The sequence below is a fragment of the Saccoglossus kowalevskii genome, chromosome 15, assembly GCF_978046115.1.
Source record: "Saccoglossus kowalevskii chromosome 15, keSacKowa6.1, whole genome shotgun sequence".
Classification (NCBI taxonomy): Eukaryota; Metazoa; Hemichordata; class Enteropneusta; family Harrimaniidae; genus Saccoglossus; species Saccoglossus kowalevskii.
Genome location: NC_140655.1, coordinates 26920111 through 26940228, shown reverse-complemented (window position 1 = coordinate 26940228; position 20118 = coordinate 26920111). Strand labels below are relative to the sequence as shown.

Below are 20118 nucleotides of genomic sequence, written 5' to 3'. Positions count from 1 at the left end.
TTTTTCAAAATTAACATTTAATTTATTGAGCTCAATACTGTTTTCTATTATATTGAATGAATAGTGCTTTCCCACAATGCATTTAAATTGCATCTAAGTATGTCCAGTACCGTGCAAGGTGATGGCACATTGTAATAAAAGTTTTAAAAAAATACAGTATTCTTTTATATTGCGAGTTGCATTTTCATTTGAGTGGGGTCGTTAGGTTTTTGGTATTTCCTCAGGACCCGATTTTGCAAAAACAATTTTGTTAGCGGCAGCTTCCCCAATCCCGATAACTCCCGAAGTTTTATGTTTGGTATAGACACACTAAGTTTTCAGAAACAAATTTGTTTATAGAATTTGTTTTCATAGTTTAGAAATAATTCAAATAATTTTGTCTTGTACGTTTACGTTTACTCAATTGTTCTATATTTTATTCCATTTTGTTTAAAATATATAATCTCTATTCTATTCGATTGTTCTCTCATTGTTCTATTTATTTATTTTTTTTATTTTCCGATTTTTTTTCTCATTTATATTATGCCTTGTCCGATCCATACGGACTATTTTTGATGTTCGGTCTGACCATATCTACGTCAAGTTTTGATTATTATTTTGATCTCACGTGTGTTTGTCAGTACCCCCGCGCAAATGACCGTCGCACTTTGAGCAGACTTGGAGATATCAGTGTTTGCACGATAACAATAGTGGGAATCAGCATTGTTACAGGTGAAAATATATGTACTAGTACGTGGGATAATTCTCTTATTATATTAAGCGAACGAACAATCATGAGTTTCGCTTTCATTCTGCGATACTCAGTTTTGTGAACGGAAGAATGAACACCAAAACTTCAATGTCAATAGAGTAATTATTATGCATAATAAGTATAATATTATGTTAAACTAATGTTGATGTTTTTTTATTTGAGTTACTAATCTCTGTTACCACACGGGTGTGTCCTGCTCAATGCGAGACGGGTGGTAACTTCATTGCGTATTGGAGGGGTCTTTGCTAATGGTGCAATTACACTATCCCTCTAGAAACCAATAACCATTGGTCGGTTAACGTGGTGCGCATGCCCAGTCGTCCATTCTTTTTCCTAGCGAAGGCAAGGCACATGTAAGTTCTAATTTTGTTCATTTTCGGCGACACATTGGTAACTATCAGTCGAATTAACACCTTTCTCGACACTTTTTTTTGAATATTTTTTCACACACCTTGTTTTATTTGCTATCGATTCGATAACAATTACAGTAATGTCCATGGAATAGTTGGTTTTCAAATAACTCGTGCAGCCAGTCTCAAAGCTGGTGGCCGCCATGTTGTTTCACCGAAATAGTCAAATCGATGGTTGCGCTACTTAAGACAATATCCTTGGTTCTTAGACAGTAATCGTGTTTCGGTTATCACCATTTCGTAGTAGACTTAGTTTTCAATATCTCGTTAACGTCAAATCCCACGTTTTCTTCCGGAACGTCTTCAAATAAGCCCACGTGTGTAAGTTTAAAAAAAATATTGAACTTCGATAAATTGAAGTTTAGCAACGTTTTTGCTTGTTATGTTCTTCAGTCTGCCACATCGTTTAGTATATAACGTCATTACTTTGTAGAGTTAGCCCTCTTTCAGAATAACTGGGTTGAAAATTAGTCGTAACATTCTCATTTGGTATCTGTCATTTGATCCAAAGTTAAGTAATTAATGCCTGTTGAAATATAAATTAGGAAATATAATGTTCAAAAATTCTGTGTAAAATGTTGGCTTTACCACTGAAAATACTTGTTAATGACATTGTTCTCCACATTGTAATTCTTTCAATGGTCAACATATGGCTTAATTTGATTACCAACAATTGTCTTACTGACGTACCATTTTTACTTGATTCTTGGGTTTTCAACATGGTCGTAGGGGAGTTCTTAAAGTTTATTGTAGGTTAAATTTAGTTTGAAGTCTTAGTTATTCCAAGTAATATGTACTGTATTGAACGCAACTGCTATAGTATTTGCAAGATCTGCATCAACAGTTTCTTGTGAATAGCTACGTCACTGAGGAGTTGCACAGAAACTATTACGTGTGTATTTTCCTAGTATTACAAGAGTCCTTATGTACTACCTCGTTGTGTTGGCGTGCATACAAAACAGTATTTGAACACTATATCGATATTTATTGTAGCAAAGATGGACAGACTTGAATGGTTGATAAAATTGCCTGGACTATCACTAACTTTTTAGTTATTGTACAATACCCAGATGTCCTAAAGTCTTTAGGTACCTGACTATTAAAATTTTTTTCAAGTAACTTCTTCTACCAAGGGTCGAATATAGATAAGAATGTGTAACATTCATGAATTAAACCATGCTAGAAATCATGCCATTGAAAAACTTGTACTGGGACGGGATTTATATTTCTGTGCCAGTTGCAAACTTGTCTTCATTGCTGATATCATGATATGCAATTCTATTCAACGCAGAAACTACTAAACTGAGTTTTCAGCTGCCACAACTGCCAGGCCCCAACTAATCACTAGCTGTCCTCAAACTTTGAAAATGAAAAATCAATTTGCCAAAAAAATGTGAGCAAACTACGTCTACACATGTCACTAAAAAACGCTCACTGATTTGACATGACCTGGAAACCCCAACCAATCAATACTTAAGTGTGCATATCCGACAATTGAGGTTTAAAAGTGGCTTTGATGCTTGAACACCCATTTAAAATATTTATTGGTGCTGAGGATGCCTATGATACTAATGTTCGGGCATTAGCAATTTTAACTGAGGATTGTGGTATTTATGATTTCTGATTTAAATGTACTACTGGGACACGGACGTTTAATTTTGCAGGACTTTCCTGACATTCTCATTGATGTTGGCGATCAATGTGCAAAGTTAATAATTTCCAAAAAATTGTATTCCTAAGCAAAGCACATGGTTACTCGTAGTAATGTTACAAGAAACAACAATACTATACTGAACAAGATAAATTTCTCTAACTACAGAAACAGAAATTGCATACTTAAATTTACTTCATAGGGAGGTGGTATGCAGGGTTGTTGCTTATGGGGTGTAGTTAAGCAAGCTTGTGAGGAACGCACATCACATCAGACATTACATTACACAATTCAAGATTAAAATTAAAAAATGGCTGTAATTACAACCCCCCCCCCCCCAAGAATGTGGTTCTAATAAACCTAATCCTCCATAAAATTGATTGCCCATCCTTTATACTTTTTTGGAAAAAAATAAAAAGTTGAAAACGCACAAGATTGGAAAAAAGACATGAATAAAACCAGTGTTGCGGGCCGCGACGCTATCAGATTTGCCCGCATCGCTACGAGATTCTTCTGTGATGCTATTATTTATCCCGTGATCTGATTTCTTCAGTCCCTCACGGACTGTAAAGTTTCCTGGTTAACTAGTTAAATCTACAAATGCATGGTATTAATGCCAATTTCCTGGGATAATCCCCTGTTTTTTCTTATTGGTTAGATATCGTTTTAAGGTAGAGATGCAGGTTTGTGGGCATTTTTCATGATTTTTTTTTTTTTGCTTTTTCTCACCCAGACAGTCTTGGCTAGATAGTGTTAAAATTTCGGAGCATTGTCATTGTTGGAACATACTCAAAAATCAATTTTAAAATATAGGAAACCGAGGCACGCGTATGTGATTAAAAGTCCTGAAAGTTTGTTTGCGTTGCTCTTTGACAAGTCACTGTTGATGTTATATGCAAATGATTGCTGGCCCCAGTTACGGAGCAGGCGGTGTGCGACTTCCTGTTCTGGCTCTCTGTTTACTTACCTCAAGCGCAATCAACTAGCAAACTACAAAAACAGACAAGACGTAGACGCTTCCAGCATGCAAGCGGAATGAAACAAAACATACACTTGTAACTGATAAGTAAACGGTTTCACCCTTAAATAAATTGTTTTTTCATTTATTTTCATGTAGGAGGTAGCGTCGATAGGGCGATTTAATTTTTGCGCAAAACAAGGCCACAATTTGTTTTGTTTTCTTGGTGCATAGATTTCAAGCTTTTTAGCATTGTGGGCGAAACTAAAAAATGTTTAAACAAATTTTTACTCCAACGGCATTTTAAAACTGAAGTAAACATTTTTCGTTTCGATGTAATGATTATCGTGCTGAAAGAATTGTGATGCAATTGACAAACAACACTGCTGTTGCTGTCATCGATAACTAACTTTTCAGTGCCAAAATACACAAACATAAAATGCTTGGTTAATTAAAAATAAAAAAAAATACCCTGGAAATTACCGAAAAATCGGCAATGAGATGCTGTTTTTAAACACCGCAGAAAAATCATGCACTCTGCGATGCCATCTTGGTTACCTTAATCGGAAACCCCCTTGTCAGCTAGCATGCACCGGTAGCGATGTCGCAAACTACGTTGTATGGTCGTGATCGGCGACCTCTGGTACTAAGGAACTCTATGAATGAGGTATTTCCAGAGGTCAGAGTTCGCTTAATTTGCATCGACCTGTCTCGTCTGTAGTTGAATGAAACCTGCATCGATTTACAATAGTTCCCTTTCCAATGTGACTTTATTTCGAATTTGTTTCACCGGCGTTTGCGAATAGTCGTTGTGTAGTAAAATATTAGGGCCCTTTTCAACCTGGTCGTCTAACTTCGCACGGTCCACGGAAACTGCGTCATACAAAGTATTTTTTAAAGGTTTGAGCGAAGGTAAATTTAGACTCAACCCACCCAATGGCGATCGCTATGTTTATATAACTGTATGAATAAGTCATCAGTTTTACGTAATCCATTGTGTCCCTCCCTCAGTGGAATTGATAACACGACGCCATGACAGTTTTCATGCTAGGTTGAGACTTCGCGGATGATTTTTTGTCCGTTTCCCTCGAATTGTAAATGTTTTTATTTTATTTTTTTTACCTGACGATTTAACATCGGCAAATTACGCTGTATGGTGTATTTCTAGGAGTTTGTTACACAAATGAAGCGAATGATTCGTTTTAAAACTTTTTTTTTACAAAATGGCGATTATCTCAGTTTCATTTTTTACTCCAAATTTCAACTTTAAAACTATTTAACTTCTAGAAGGTTCATTTGTTTTTGATGAAATTTTCAGGGGTCATTATTCAGGTCTATCCTAAGTAAATGGCTTCGTATGGTTTCACTGTCTTTACTGGAACAGAAACAATAGAGCTGCCAATTAGCGGCTCTGTTAACTGTGGACGATTTATAAAATGTGAATGTTTCAAAGAGCACTGTGTAAAAACTTTTCAATGGAAGCACTAATAAATAAGCCATTATGTTCCTAGTAAACATAACTTTTAAATAAGTGTTCTTAAATTAAAATCAGGGTATGCATTCAAAAGTTAAATAGTTTTAAGTGCACTTTCACCTAAAATGCATGATTTTAACCTAAAATCAACACCACTGAATATGGTATCATAGTACATTATTGTAAACCATAAAACTCAACAGTTTAAATAAAATTCTTTCAAATGATATATAACTTGATTGGTAAAAAGGATATTTTACTCATGTAATTACAGTAATTAAAGGCAATTAGAAATATAGTCTCCCAACCTGCATCTCTACCTTAAAAAAACAAAGCAGTTCCATAAAGACAAAGCTGCAAGCCCCGGTGTCGAACGCTCCTTGCCAAACGTATATTCACATGCAAATGATATGGTCACAATTTGGGGTCAAAAGCCACATGTTTCAATCGTGTACGAAACGTATTTTCATTATTATTTTTAGAAATGTAGGTGTACTATTCTAGATTTAGATTTTTATCAGTATTTGTTTTTTGAGATCAAATTGTGAAAACGTGTATTTATGAAGTAAACAATTTTGACCTCATGATCGTGAATCCAAGATGGCGTCACCCACGGAAGATCCAGCGAGCACTCGGATTGCATATCATGGTTAGATCTGGATGAATTAAGTGAAGCATAATGGAAAATAATTATCAAGAAATCAGGAATTCTAATCAAAAAACGTGTGGAAATTGGAGTGACACTTTTTTCTTGGAGGAAAAGCCTCAATTTTTATGTGGTATAACAATAGCGACGATTCGTAATTCAGACCTCCGTTGTCTCGACTTGTTCACAATTGTGTTGAACTAACAACATCGATGATTTAAAAAAATACATAAAGATGGATAATTTCATCCAAAACTATTATTATTGCTCGAACATACAAGTAGTAGCACAAGTATCGTGACTCGTAACAGTTGTTGTACTTAACTGGAAAACAACAAAAGCGGAAGATAAGCACGGAGAATCATCAACCCAATGTTTAAATTTACCTGGACCAAACAGGGTTTTATGTAGTTGTGGATTGCTGGGCCAAGCAAAGAAACAGAAAACTCAGTATTTCTGCAGGACATTTGCTATACTAAACACGCAGTGCACTTTTATTGTGTACGATAATTGTCTACAGATTGTACATACAATAAATAAAAGGAAAAAACTGGTCTTGTTTTATTTCCCCATCTTCTTTTTATGACAATGTTAATTTATGCTAATTATTATGCAAATTAGCCGCGACTCTATGGAAAATTTCTGGAGAGAACACTGATAAAACTGAATCTATTCAAGAATCCTGTTTTTGAAGTGAATGTTCACAGAATTGGGCAATTAATTTTAGCCTGATGAATGTGAATTGTAAGCTGCCAACCAATAAGAAAAGCTGCTTTTGATCTGACCTGTTCTGTGCAACTATAACGCACACAAGACCAAGGCATGTAGAATTCTTTGCACAAGAATACACCTACTTTATCGTTTTTGGAAGTGTTGTACTCCCAGGTTTTATAACATAACTTCATTTTGTGAATTAAAACTAGTAAATGTGCTTAAAATAGACCAGTCAATGTGTTGGCCAAATAGATTACAATTTAAAAAAAAAAGAATTGTAGTGCCAGGCCACAAGTGTTGTGGATTTTTTACAGTGCATGAGAAATCTTATCCAACAGAATCCTGAAATGAAACTTAAAAGAACATGCAAATGTCTTTGAGTGATTACTACAATAAAAATGGGCACCTTTAGTGCAGGCTAGCTTCTGTGCTTCACTATTTCAGGATTTGTGTAAAAAAGAATTTTGTCATTTCTGCATACAATAAAGTGGAAGCCAACTTTGTCATCAAATTACAGGTAGTATCTCCTGTTGTCATGGGAATGCCGAAATCCAAAAAATTTAGAACAGAATCAGCTAACTTCTTTGTGTGGAGTCTGGTCAAACCCTGGTGGCAGCCAGGTTTGTTTTTATTAATAGATGACGCTTACCTGTGTAATAATTGGAATTCGCATTTCCTAATATGGTAGGATGAAAATGCCCTGTGAAATGACGTAAAATTACGGCACGTTATGGTGACAGATGTATGATACGTATTCTTCAAGTTATAATGAACCATATTTTTATATTGTTTATTTGTTTTGTTACAGCTGATTATTTTTTTAAAAATATGGCTGATGACCACGATTTCCACAGTGGAGAATCAGGTGCGTCTGAGACCTATCCTGCTCAGTGTTCTTCTCTTCGCAAAAATGGTCACGTTTTATTGAAAGGTCGTCCCTGTAAAATTGTAGAAATGTCAACATCAAAAACAGGCAAGCACGGGCATGCCAAGGTAAGTGTAAATCACTTGAATTTTGTAAGACTAGTCAAGCCAGATATTTTGAAGTGTTGAAAAAGATGTCTTATTGTGACATATTGATCTCACAAATAGTTTGCTTCAGACTAGCGTTGAATCTGGGCCTAATTTCTCTAACGATGCAAATCAATTTTTTGCACATGTTTTTCCCAACTATATTAATGAGACATCAGTGTAACTGATACTGTTATTTTGAATGAAAATGTTATTCATTTAACTGCAAGTGATGGGTATATCCTCCTTGCTCCGTTATCACACAATATTTGGCAGTGCAGCATCCTTTATTCCCCAACGTCGAACGAATGCCCAAAGTGTTTCAGGATAAAACATGAGCAACTGTAAATATAATGCATCATAGGTCTGTCAGTTCATGGAAGAACACTGGTGTTTAAATTAATGAAAAAAAAACAAAATAAATTTTCTGGTTAAGTTCTTAGCATTTGTTTACAATCGTTTTCACTAAACATTGGACAATCAGATTGTGGTAAATGTTGATACATCAGAGCAAGTACCTAATGAAATTGCCACTGATTTTATCACTACTAATCAAAACATTATAACTGTAGCCTAAACATTTTTGATACAATGTATACCTGTCTGAGTCCAAGGCGCCATTCTCTCTTTTATTGTTTGCGCAAGACATTTCGTTTTTTAGCGTGAGCAGTGTGAATTCTGACCAGCATTGCTGATTTACAATGCTCTTTGGACAATGGCTGAATATCTTTTCAAGCTACATTTTACTTATTACACGGAGGACAGAATTGTTCCCACCTATGTTAAAAAAGACGAGTTTATGTGCATGTCATATCAAAATTTTGTTGAATATCCATGCGAACAGATTGCTTTTTTAAGGCGAATGCAGGCTATTCGTCTGCAAATCATCAAGGAAATACAAGTGAATATATATTGTTTTAATACTGGTACAAGTTGACTTCCATTTCAGTTCGTATTGACCAGTTTTTGGCGGAAAGCAAATCACACTTTCTCTATCAAAAATTTGACATGCCCTGGGCGTGATGTGACCAATGGCGTCTGCTATAGCAAACTCAGTAAATCTATAAGAAAATTCCTGGTTTCCCCCCAAATACGATTTTATAGACCGAACACATTGTTCACAGATTATACTGGGGACTGTATGGTGGTTGAAAAATTAGGTGCACTCCTTGCTGTTGTAATAAATGTACCAAATTAGGTTCGACAATCCTGGCGGAATGAAAACCACAATTATCCTTGATTACACAATATCCCGGTGCCAAACAACGATTTCCAACATGGTCTTCTACATTGACTGCTTCAAAGAAAAAGTTCATCATTTCTATAGCATTGGAAGGTCCAACAATGATATCAGATTGTTCGACACCAAATATACTTGTAAGCAGGTTTATTGTGTAATTAATATTAGACGCAAACCGCTGTATTTCTGTCGCCGGTGTACCAATTTCTGCATGCCCGTAACGCCGGTTTCCAGTAGACTAAAAATATATACGAATGACAGACGCCTCGTCAAACCAGTGCAGCTGTTCTGGTCTAAAATCAGAAATGTTATCGATAAAATCAAGCATTCGTTGTTCGTTAATGTCAGTCGTTGACTTTGCAGCAATTACAAGGTCGTAAGAAGCAAAAAATACAAGTATTTGGTCTGGCCATCCATCGAGGGCCGTAGGTCCGAGGCGTATGTTGACGTGGGCCTAAGGACCACGTCTGCTAGGGGGATCCGTGGTGGCACACATTATCTTGGCGTAACTTTGACCGAATTTCACGCCGATAAATACTAGGCTGTAGCCGTTTATAAAATTCAATATGCTGTAAAATATTGCCAGTCAAGCATGTTCTGTTACCACGTTTTCGTCCGTGCTTCCCAGCTGAAACATCACTGCTAGTAATAAGTTTAGTGCATATATTATTCGCAGTACTTTTTGACACCCTAGTTTGTTGTGCAAAACTGCAAATTGACAATTTTCTGTCGTACACTAAATTGTGTGTCGAATTATGAGACTGCATTTTTTCACCAAATTACATGTACTCCCGACTTTCCCGCGTTATATGCTCTGGGTGTCTGGACACACTACTGGCACACACACAAACGTAACATTTTATGTAAATGAGTTGAGTACAGACAGTTATACATTGTATCAAACATGTTTAGGCTACAGTTATGATGTTTTGAATAGTAGTGATAAAATCACTGGCAATTTCATTAGGTACTTGCTCTGATGTATCAACATTTACCACAATCTGATTGTCCAATGTTTAGTGAAAACGATTGTAAATGCTTTTGTGTTGTATAATAGAACATTTTTCTCTGCTGGATAGAGCTTGTAAAAATGCAGAAAAGATCGTATTCTGCGGAGCCAGAATTTGGTTTACCATTTTGTGTATTGTTTCGCAGTGTTCTCAGAAATTTAAGCCACCGTGGTGTTAAAAATTTATGTACTGATTATTGGCATAACTATTCAAAATAGAAATATTGGTGATCAACCTACTGAATTAGAAAATTGACTCCATTTCTATCCATTTGACAGTGTTCTCCCCAGGATGTAAACAGCGTGGCGGTGCCGCCACAGTGCTTCGATTTGCTGCCACACCGGTCTGACACCGCCACGGTGATTAGCAAGACCGCCACAGTGCTTTTTTCATTGGGGATCTCGTCACGACTGGCACTCAAAATTAGCAACCATCACAGAAACGCTTCTGACCAGGACTATTGTCATATTGTTATTATACTTGCGTACCGACCGACAAGCATCCTGCCAGTCGTGAATAATAATTTGTAAACAATAGACATAGTCGTGCGATGTGGTAGCGGCTTTAAACAATACAAGTCAATTTTGTAAAATTAGCACCTTTTGTTTGTAAGTAAGTAAATATTTTCTGACGATAGACGCAGTCTTTAGATTGAAAGCTAAAATTCTTTCAAAATCAATTCCGCTTCGATGTAACATGGGCAAAGCGGAGTTCACGATCAGTTTACGCTGCTCAAGAAAAAACGTGTTTATTGCGTGATTTGGTAAAATACATTTGAACTGTTAACGTGAATCATGTAAAACCTCTTCTTTCAAGACTTCTTTTACATTTTAAAAATTGCTAATCACCTCTTTCGAAAACCATCATGCAGTTTTTATCTGAAATCCATACCAACACATCATGCTACGACATCGCTTTACTTCCGCAGTGTAGTTTTTATGATCACGATCATTTGGAAAACTTCGGGTTCTACCGGCATTACCATGCGGCATTCTGATTGGTTAATGGCGTTTTTGACCCACCGGGTCAAAGGACACATGCGGTCAACTGACGCGTCACAGCTATCATGGCAGGTCTGTGTTTTTCACCGAAGTGATCAAAAATAATTTCTCCCGATAAAATTAGTTCAAATTTTACGTTTTTTTCATATAAAGAAAAGTATTTAATTTTTGCATGGCATGACTGGGTAAGAGGAATTATTGGTATAACTGGTGTATAACATCGCAAAGTAAGTTATGTCACGTCGTAACTTGATGATCGTTCGGAAGTGTTATTTGTTCGTTCATTTACTGTAAATGTAAACGTTGTAGAAGCTGATGGGCGGAATAACCAGCAATCCGCCAAATAATTACGTGGTCGATTTTTTGAAGGAGAATTTTGTAGTAAATAAGATCATGAAAGTCGTGAACATAATCCTGGCTGAAACGTTTCAGATGCGTTTCATTCATTCAACCTGTTTTTTTAGTCTGCAGCATTTGCATTTTGAGAATGTTTCATTTTTAAATTCAAACTCTTCTAAGTTGTGAAACGTAATTTTCTGACTGCAGAAAACTAAATATTTGCACTGTGACGGAGCTCATTAATATTACAAAAGTGTCCCAAAAAGTGTTTATAACACTGAAGCAAATAAATATCTGCCACTTTGTTTTTGTTAATATGTTTATTGTGTGGTTGTAAATGTGCTTTGGTCAATTTCTATTATTATGCAAATGATATGCAAATTATGTCGCCACAGTGGTTTAAATTCCTGGGGAGAACACTGATTTGATTTAAAGGGCAGTGGTCGTTGCGCATCGAGTGTTCAAATTTAATGTAAAAAATGTATTTTACGCGCGTTTTCGTAACTATGAGTCAATATTGATGACTGTCGCCCTTTAAGTCCGCAATGACACAGTGGTGGAAATGGTACTGGCAGTCAAACCAGTGTGGCAGTAAAAAAGGTATATTTGCAGGATTTCATTGAATTATTTTCCCTGTTGAAGATTATGAAGATAGTGAAAATAAAGTAAATTTACATTAACTGGCATGTTTTTTTGTAGGTTCATATGGTTGGAATAGATCTTTTCACTCAGAAGAAATATGAGGATATATGCCCTTCCACTCATAATATGAATGTACCAATTGTCAACAGAAAAGATTTCCAGGTAACTTGCATAGTGAAGTTGTCCAGTCAAATTTTCTCATGACCAATGAAATGAAATGACATTCAGAACTTATTAATGTACTTGTGCTGTTGCTTGTTTGGTGAGGTACTTCCTTAGATCCTGCCAGAGTGCTCTCTGAATGTAGTGTAGCTACGAAATGTCTAGAGTACAGCTGTATCCGATTAACCACTTAACCATTGCACAACTGTATTAGTCCCCGTTCGATATTCAGTTTGGAACTACTATGGTTTGTTGTCCGTTATACATTTTGGCCATTTTTAAACAATTCAATATTGGTGCAAACCTAGTCAATCAAACTAGTACTACTCAATAGGTGCTCATCGGATCTCTTCACTTTTTTCAGTGATTGTCGATGCGGTATTGACTTTAAGTCTGGGCTTTCATAAAATATATAGCACTTTTCTCCCCAAGCCTCTGAAGCGTCACGATACAGTGATGCTTGGACACTCGCCCATAATGCTTGCCCGTTGTTCGCGACACTTGGTCACTCGTTTACAAGTGTCGGTCTCGTCTTGCCCAAATTAAAAAAAAAATAACATGTATTGATCGAACGATCATCCTGCCTTTGTTAGCATAGACGATGATAAAAACAAAAGTCTGCAAGAAGTAACCAAATCATTCACGGGTGCGGCGCCTCTAAATCCAAAAAACAAATACTGGACGGTAGTAATAATTTGCCCATTGCACATAACGGCAACGATGTGACAACTCAAGTCTCACAAACACAGCCTATGTCTGGAAGATGTATACCGATTTTCTGCACTGCTGTTATTTGCAGTTTTTACTACTCAATTTCCGGTGACGCTAATTGGCTAAAAATGTAAAAAAGTGAAACAAATTTAAGTTGCATTGAAAAAAAAAACTGTAAATAAATCAAAGAAAAAATTATTCAACCCTGACCCATGGAAATACTTACTCATAATAAGAGTGCCTTAGTACCGGAATGCTGCCCTAAGACTACATGCACTTTATGACATTGCGGTCGATGCATGTTGGGTTACGAGAGGCATTCCAATTGAGGTAACAAAGATGGCGGTGCAAAGAACGCGTTTTTTCGAATGTTTAAAAGCATCTCATTGGCGACTTTGATGTTAATGTCTAAGATAATCATCAATGAATCATTTTAATTAACAAAACATTCTAAATTTGTATATTTTTAAACCAAAAAGTCCGGGACTGATGGTCGCAACAGCAGTGGTGAATATCCAATGCAGTCAGCTGACAATGTTAGTGATCTAGCATTACGCATAAGGTATAGATGAATCAATGAAAAATCGCTGACTTTAGTTTTGAAATGCCGTCATTGATTTATTAATTTCTTCATATTCTGATAACCCGCAATCTGGTAGACTTTTACAAATTTAACCAAAAAATGTTTTCCCGATGTCATGAATTTATAGTGACATGGGCACTAAAACTGACTGTACACTAAATAATGAACCAGTTACTCCATGGATAACAATATTTTTACTGACTGGCTGGCTATAACATAAATATTTGCATTGTTATATTTCACTTGATATGAACATCAAATACAATGGAGTAAGTGATATAAAAAATATCAGACTATCTCGTCTTTAATTAATTGCAGATAGGTTGACAATTTTTTTTATAACAAGTTATTGTATCGCAATGTTTGTTGGGGTAACTGATTATTATGCAAATACAATTATGCAAATTAGGTGCATTATTATGCAAATTTGCCTTTGCCCTTAACAATGAAGTCTGGGGAAAACACTGTATATGTTGAAATTGTTTAAAGAAACTCTTCTGGGAATATAATTGAAATGCATTTTACTTCCGGGGGAAACTACTACATTCTTGAAATTGTGTTCTTTCGAATTGTTCTAAAAATTCTAATTTTTAAAAAAATATTAGAACAAGTTTCTCAAAATGTCACTAATGCACAGAATTGCAATTGGATGATGCTATGGAACAATAATAAACCAATGAGCAAATGTCGTGCGATTTACAGCAAGTCTCAGAAGTATTGGGGCAGCCAATTTGCAAACTCGCTAGCGAATTGGCTAACTGCTTCGGTTTTGACGAAACAGTTGGCTTTCGCATCTCGCTGGCGCCGTCTTATGATCACGCCCACTTACGGCACTTATATAACACTAGGGGGACGATCGTCATACTTGAGGAGCTAATCAGCGACAGTTTTACAGTTGGGTGGCGATTTCGCTTTCAAATACTAGTATACTAGGGAAAGTGTTCTATTTCTTTTGTATTCACATAAAATGACGAATGACTTTTTAGCGGTCGGCTTAATTTTACCCCAACGGATCTTTTGTATGTGAAAGTTTGTTATTTTCTCCCTGATTTGTAGGAAAATGTTTCTCAACTTGACTATTTCCATTTTGTAGTTTCAAGCAGTGTTCAAGATGGCTACCCCCATATAATATCGATAATAATCGCATTTATCATATCACATGTACGCCAGCTGACTGGTTATTTTCAGGCTCAAACCGAGGGCTCAAATTACTCGGGGGAATCCAGACATGTACCAGGCTGCGTAAAAAAGCATTCATTGTCTCCTACTGCAAAATAGACTCACCCAGAGTGGACGCGATCACAAGTCGGCGCCAGCGAGATGCGAAAGCCAATCGTTTAGTCAAAACCCAAGCAATTAGCCAATTCGCAAGCGAGTTTGCAAATTGGCTGCCTCAATACTTCTGAGACTTGCTGTAGGACCTACTTTCTCAAAATTGAGTGGTCTTCTATCTTGAATAAACATTCATTTCTCTCTGTCTATGTGGTGTGGGTTGTGTCAGTGCATGAACCTTATTAACAGTGATTTGTGTTGTTAGTTGTTGGATATAGTGGACGGATATTTGTCTCTACTGGAAGATGATAGCTCTGTGCGTGATGATATAAAAAATCCTTCTAATGAGCTGGGAAAAGAAATTGCTGACCGTTTTGCAAATGAGGAACAGCTATTGGCAAGTAGTATTTATTAATAATTATCAACCAAATTAATCTTGAATGTTTCCTTTCAATTTATAACTTTTTAGTCCCCGTTCGGACACAGTCCGAAAACGGGGACTTGTGTTTTGACCTCCGTCTGTGTGTGCGTCCGGACCTGTATCTTAAAAATGCCTGGACCAATCACAATCAAACTTCACACATGCATCATATATGATATTATACATATGCACGTCAATTTGTTTCACGTTCTGATTCAAGATGGCCAAATGGCGGCCATTTTGTGCTAAAAATCATCAAAATCAAGCATTTCTCGGGTGCTTACAGATGGATTTTGTTCAAATTTAGTATACATATTAGAAATTATAGTACCTTGATGCACATCATTTTGTTTTATGATCTGATTCAAGATGGCCGAATGGCGGCCATTTTTGTGCTGAATTTCCTAAAAATCAAGCATTTCTCGGCTGTTTACAAATGAATTTTGTTCAAACTCGATATATACATTAGACATTATGGGACCTTGATGCAAATAATTTTGTTTTTCAGAGAAGATTCAAAATGACCAACTGGCGGCCATTTTGTTTCAATGAATGTGGTTCTCGTGCTATATCTCTGACTTGCTTTCACTGATTATGTTCAAATTATAAATATTCATTATACATCATGTCATAGATAAACAGTTACATTGGTTTGACAATCCTATTCAAAATGGCCGAATGGTGGTCATTTTTGTGCAAAAAAATCATCAAATATCAAGCATTTCTGGCATTTATGGATGGATTTCGTTCAAACTTGGTACATTAGACATTACGGGTTCCTGATGCACGGCATTTTTTTTTCCTGATTGGATTGAAAATGGCTGACTGGCGGCCATTCTGTTTTAATGATTGGGCTTATAGAGCCTACTCTTAAATGCTTTGACTGATTATATTCAAATTTTATTTATTCGTTATACATCATGTGATATATATACATGTATTCAAAATGGCTGATTTTGAATGCTGTTCCAGAGCAATTTCTCTCAATTATGGACAAGTACTTGTTTGATGATCAGATACAAATGTCAATCATTTTAATGTTAAAAAACCATATTCCTGACATGGTTATATTCCAGCTATATTACTATAAACAAAACTATATTTCTTAAATTTAATAACTGACGGGGACTGTGCCATGCATGGCTTGTTAATCTATATTTAAAGCAAAAAACAAGTTTAAAACAATGCTTCAATTACAATGGTGGTGTATTTTATGTCGGTGTGGTACCTAACAGTCTGACTAATCAGAGCAGCTTAGCTTAACAAGTTTTTTAGCTCTGCTGTCGACTTTGTCGAGCGGAGCTTATCATATGAGTGATTGTCCGTCGTCCGTGTCAATGTTTTACTTTTTCGACTTCTTCTTGAAAACTACAAGCCTGAATGCTTTGATATTTGGTGTATATGTACCTTGGGTGGACCTCTCTCAGATTTGTTCATTTAATGATCATATCTTCAATTCTCTAATTTTGGTGAATATTATTGTCATTTTTTGTCCAATTGCTTTTATATTACATATATAGGTACTACATGTAGACCTCTCAGATTTGTTCATTTTGTAATGATATCTTTAATTCTCTAATTTTGATGAATATTTTTGGTAAAAAGTGATATTTTCAACTTCTTGTTAAAAACCACAAGTCCAATTGCTTTGATGTTACATATATAGGTACTACATGTGGACCACTCTCAGATTTGTTCATTTCATGATGATATCTTTAATTTTCTATTTTTGGTGAATATTTTTGGTAAAAGTGATATTTTCTTGTTAAAAACCACAATCATTTATGGTGAAAAATAATATTTTTGAATTCTTGTTAAAAACAGCAAGTCCCATTGCATTGATACTATGCATGTTGTTCATTTTTAGCTCCGCTGTCGACTTTGTCGAGCGGAGCTTATCATATGAGTGATCGTCCGTCGTCGTCGTCCGTGTCAATGTTTTACTTTCTCGACTTCTTCTTGAAAACTACAAGCCTAAATGCTTTGATACTTGGTGTATATGTACCTTGGGTAGACCTCTCTTAGGTTTGTTCATTTCATGTTGATATCTTTAATTCTCTAATTTTGGTGAATATTTTTGTCATTTTTGGTAAAAACTGATATTTTCGACTTCTTGTTAAAAACCGCAAGTGCAATTGCTTTGATATTACATCTATAGGTACTACATGTGGACCTCTCTCAGATTTGTTAATTTTGTAATGATATCTTTAATTCTTTAATTTTGGTGAATATTTTTGTCATTTTTGGTAAAAACTGATATTTTCGACTTCCTGTTAAAAACCACAAGTCCAATTGCTTTGATACTACATATATAGGTACTACATGTGGACCTCTCTCAGATTTGTTTATTTCGTGATGATATCTTCAATTCTCTAATTTTGGTGAATATTTTTGTCATTTTTGGTAAAAACTGATATTTTCGACTTCTTGTTAAAAACCGCAAGTCCGATTGCTTTGATATTACATATATAGGTACTACATGTGGACCTCTCTCAGATTTGTTCATTTTGTGATGATATCTTCAATTCTCTAATTAATTTATTTTGGTGAATATTTTTGTAATTTTTGGTAAAAATTGATATTTTCGACTTCTTGTTGAAAACTGTAAGTCCGATTGCTTTGATACTATTCATATTGTTCATTTTCTAATGATGTCTTCAGTTCTTTAATTGAAATGTGCCTTGCTAACAGCGGAGCTATCTCGGCCGATAGGCTGCTTGTCTAATGATATCTTCTGTTCTTTAATTGAAATGTGCATTGCTAACAGCGGAGCTATCTCAGCCGAGAGGCTGCTTGTTAAATTTTCAAATTGTGCCGTGTGTGTATATATATATATATATATATATATATATTGAATGGAATTTGCATGCTATGCATGTAAATAACTTGAGGGCAAGTTGCATTCTCTATCATTCATAATCTTTTTTTTTTTACAGGTTACAGTTCTCTCTGCAATGGGCCACGAGTGTGCTATTTCAGTCAAGAACTGTCCAAAATAAGGCCAGTGTTGTATTCCTGATATTGAAGATTTGAAACATCCATGCATTAGTCAACACCAACATGACTTGACAGCGGCATTTACATTTTGTTTCTTTTAAAAATTAAAATTGTAATTGTTAAACATGGTTATTATCAAATGTTTTGACTTCCAAAAACAATAGCATCTCACAGGTGGTTGTTGTACCATTATTGGTGGGGGATCTCGTTGCAATACTCATTCATGTGGGATTATCTTTGTCTTGTTCTCAATGCTCGTTTGTTTGGAATATCATGACTATTTAATTTACACTGGTTGGTGCTGATTGTCAAGTCATTGGATCAGTCTTATTAACAAAATAGAAATCTAGACTTTATTTTTTGTCGTTAAGTTTGTGTTCAATCAGGAAACAAATTTTGGTTTCTTAATTTTCGCTATTGAAAAAACAAAATGTCCTATTGTCAATGTTTAAATTTCAAAAAACTTGAATTTATAGCGCTGCAAAGTGCATGGATGTTATTGGTATGCAATAATACTTCAACCAGGAAAGATAACGTGCATCTCCTGATTGTGACTTGGTTATTTCTCAGTAAACTAAAACTTTTATTCAACACAGTTATTGTCACGGTAGTTTTACCCCATCAAAAAATATCCAGTCCACTTTATTCTTATCTCTTGACATTTCTTAATAATACCATCTTCAATTATGAATTGCTTGATAGCAAGTTACTTGTATGTATCTACTTCTAATGGCGACAAATATACAGTCTTCAAACCAATGCAATTATCCTTGTCATTATTATCAAATTAGTCATTTGAATAGGTGATTTTCCATACAATTGCGAGAAGCATGAAAGACGCACGTCGAACGTCTGCCGCAAAAATCGAACGATTTGATTTTGAACTCTAATTTCTTTATTTCGTAGCTCACACCGATCTTCGACAGAGGAATATTGCTTCCGAATACCCTTACTTAATCGAAATTGCCTATCATCAAATGTGTACAGCACATTATTAAGCATGGAAATGCCCCCAAAATATTTTCGCGTTTGTTGAATCCCACGCGACGTTTGACGCCACTATGACGCTATGACCTTTGTTTGTCCTGTTTTTACGTTCGATTTCACGCATAACACAGGATTCTCGCAGTGAACGGAAAATGGTCAATTGCTTGATGTGCTATGTTATGAGGGGGGAGAGGTAGAATAAATTAATAGTGAAGGATCAAGACTGTCGACAGTCCTTGGGCATATTTTGTTAGTACACTGTCTGTGAACATCAAAGGTGTCGGTAAGAAATGCCGTAGACATTTCAACGGAGGACTGTAAACGCCCTCGCACGAAATTGGGAGAGTTTTGTCGTAATGTCATGTGTTTACAAGCAATAACAGGCCTCAGTCTTCGCTGAAATGTCTTGGGAGTTTGCCGATTCAGTATAATAACAAATTAGGGCTGAGGACTGTTGAGTCTATGGAGGATTTTAATTTAAAGCGCAGTGGTCATCGAGTTGTGTATGTGCGACGTTTGTGTTGATAAACATTGATTTTCCCACAATCCAATATGGTTTGACCTGGGCATGTTTTGCTGATTACCGTCGAGGACTCCTTAGATACCTTACAATCACTTGAAAAATGCCTAATTAAGTCAAAGTCGCAATCTTTGTTTATACGAGACCTGGTTATCTCGCACATGCGTGGCATGACTACTGCCCTTTAAAGCGCTTGTTGCTTAGCAATGGTAGTAGTGAATGCTGGACATTCTCGGTGATTTTTTTTTTTTTAAATAATTGCTAATTTGCATATATTCAAAATGGCCGCAAAATTAGGCAAATTTACACCAGAACAAGTAGATAGCTTTGCATTCTAAATTTAATTTTGACATGTGTACAGTCGCGTGGATGTGGTGATGCATTTTTTACACAATTGTAGGATGAGTGCCTTGATAAATGATGTCAATTTACTAAAATAGCCGCCATTTTGAATAGAACATACCGGAAACGGAACAGTGCCACCATTAAGTATTCACTCACTCGTATACATCAAATTACATTTTAGCATAACACGTAATAACGTAAACATGGTGGTGTTTTAAATAAATGTAATCATATATTCATGAACTAAACTTGTCTTACACATAAAAGAAATAT

At 35.8% G+C, this 20118-nt stretch overlaps 1 protein-coding gene across 2 annotated transcripts; it reads left to right on the top strand.

The window, feature by feature from the left end:
* The first annotated feature begins 1016 nt into the window (after positions 1 to 1016).
* LOC102801393 (eukaryotic translation initiation factor 5A-1-like) lies at positions 1017 to 18584 on the top strand. Of its 2 annotated transcripts, none has more exons than XM_006813578.2 (5): positions 1017 to 1104; positions 7413 to 7597; positions 11905 to 12009; positions 14841 to 14972; positions 17933 to 18584. In XM_006813578.2, exons 2-5 carry the CDS (start codon positions 7433 to 7435, stop codon positions 17993 to 17995), a joined length of 465 nt encoding a protein of 154 aa, XP_006813641.1. In that variant the 5' UTR covers positions 1017 to 1104; positions 7413 to 7432; the 3' UTR covers positions 17996 to 18584. The 2 variants fall into 2 exon arrangements, with proteins under 2 accessions (XP_006813641.1, XP_077863398.1); XM_078007272.1 differs by lacking the exon at positions 1017 to 1104 and adding an exon at positions 1113 to 1141.
* Positions 18585 to 20118: the final 1534 nt, after the last annotated feature.

Excerpts from the sequence above, each read along its gene's own strand:
- LOC102801393 (XM_006813578.2), top strand. The coding sequence starts at position 7,433 with ATGGCTGATGACCACGATTTCCACAGTGGAGAATCAGGTGCGTCTGAG. Across the intron at positions 7,598-11,904 it reads GCAAGCACGGGCATGCCAAG|GTTCATATGGTTGGAATAGA; the intron begins GTAAGTGTAAAT and ends GTTTTTTTGTAG. Across the intron at positions 12,010-14,840 it reads TCAACAGAAAAGATTTCCAG|TTGTTGGATATAGTGGACGG; the intron begins GTAACTTGCATA and ends TTGTGTTGTTAG.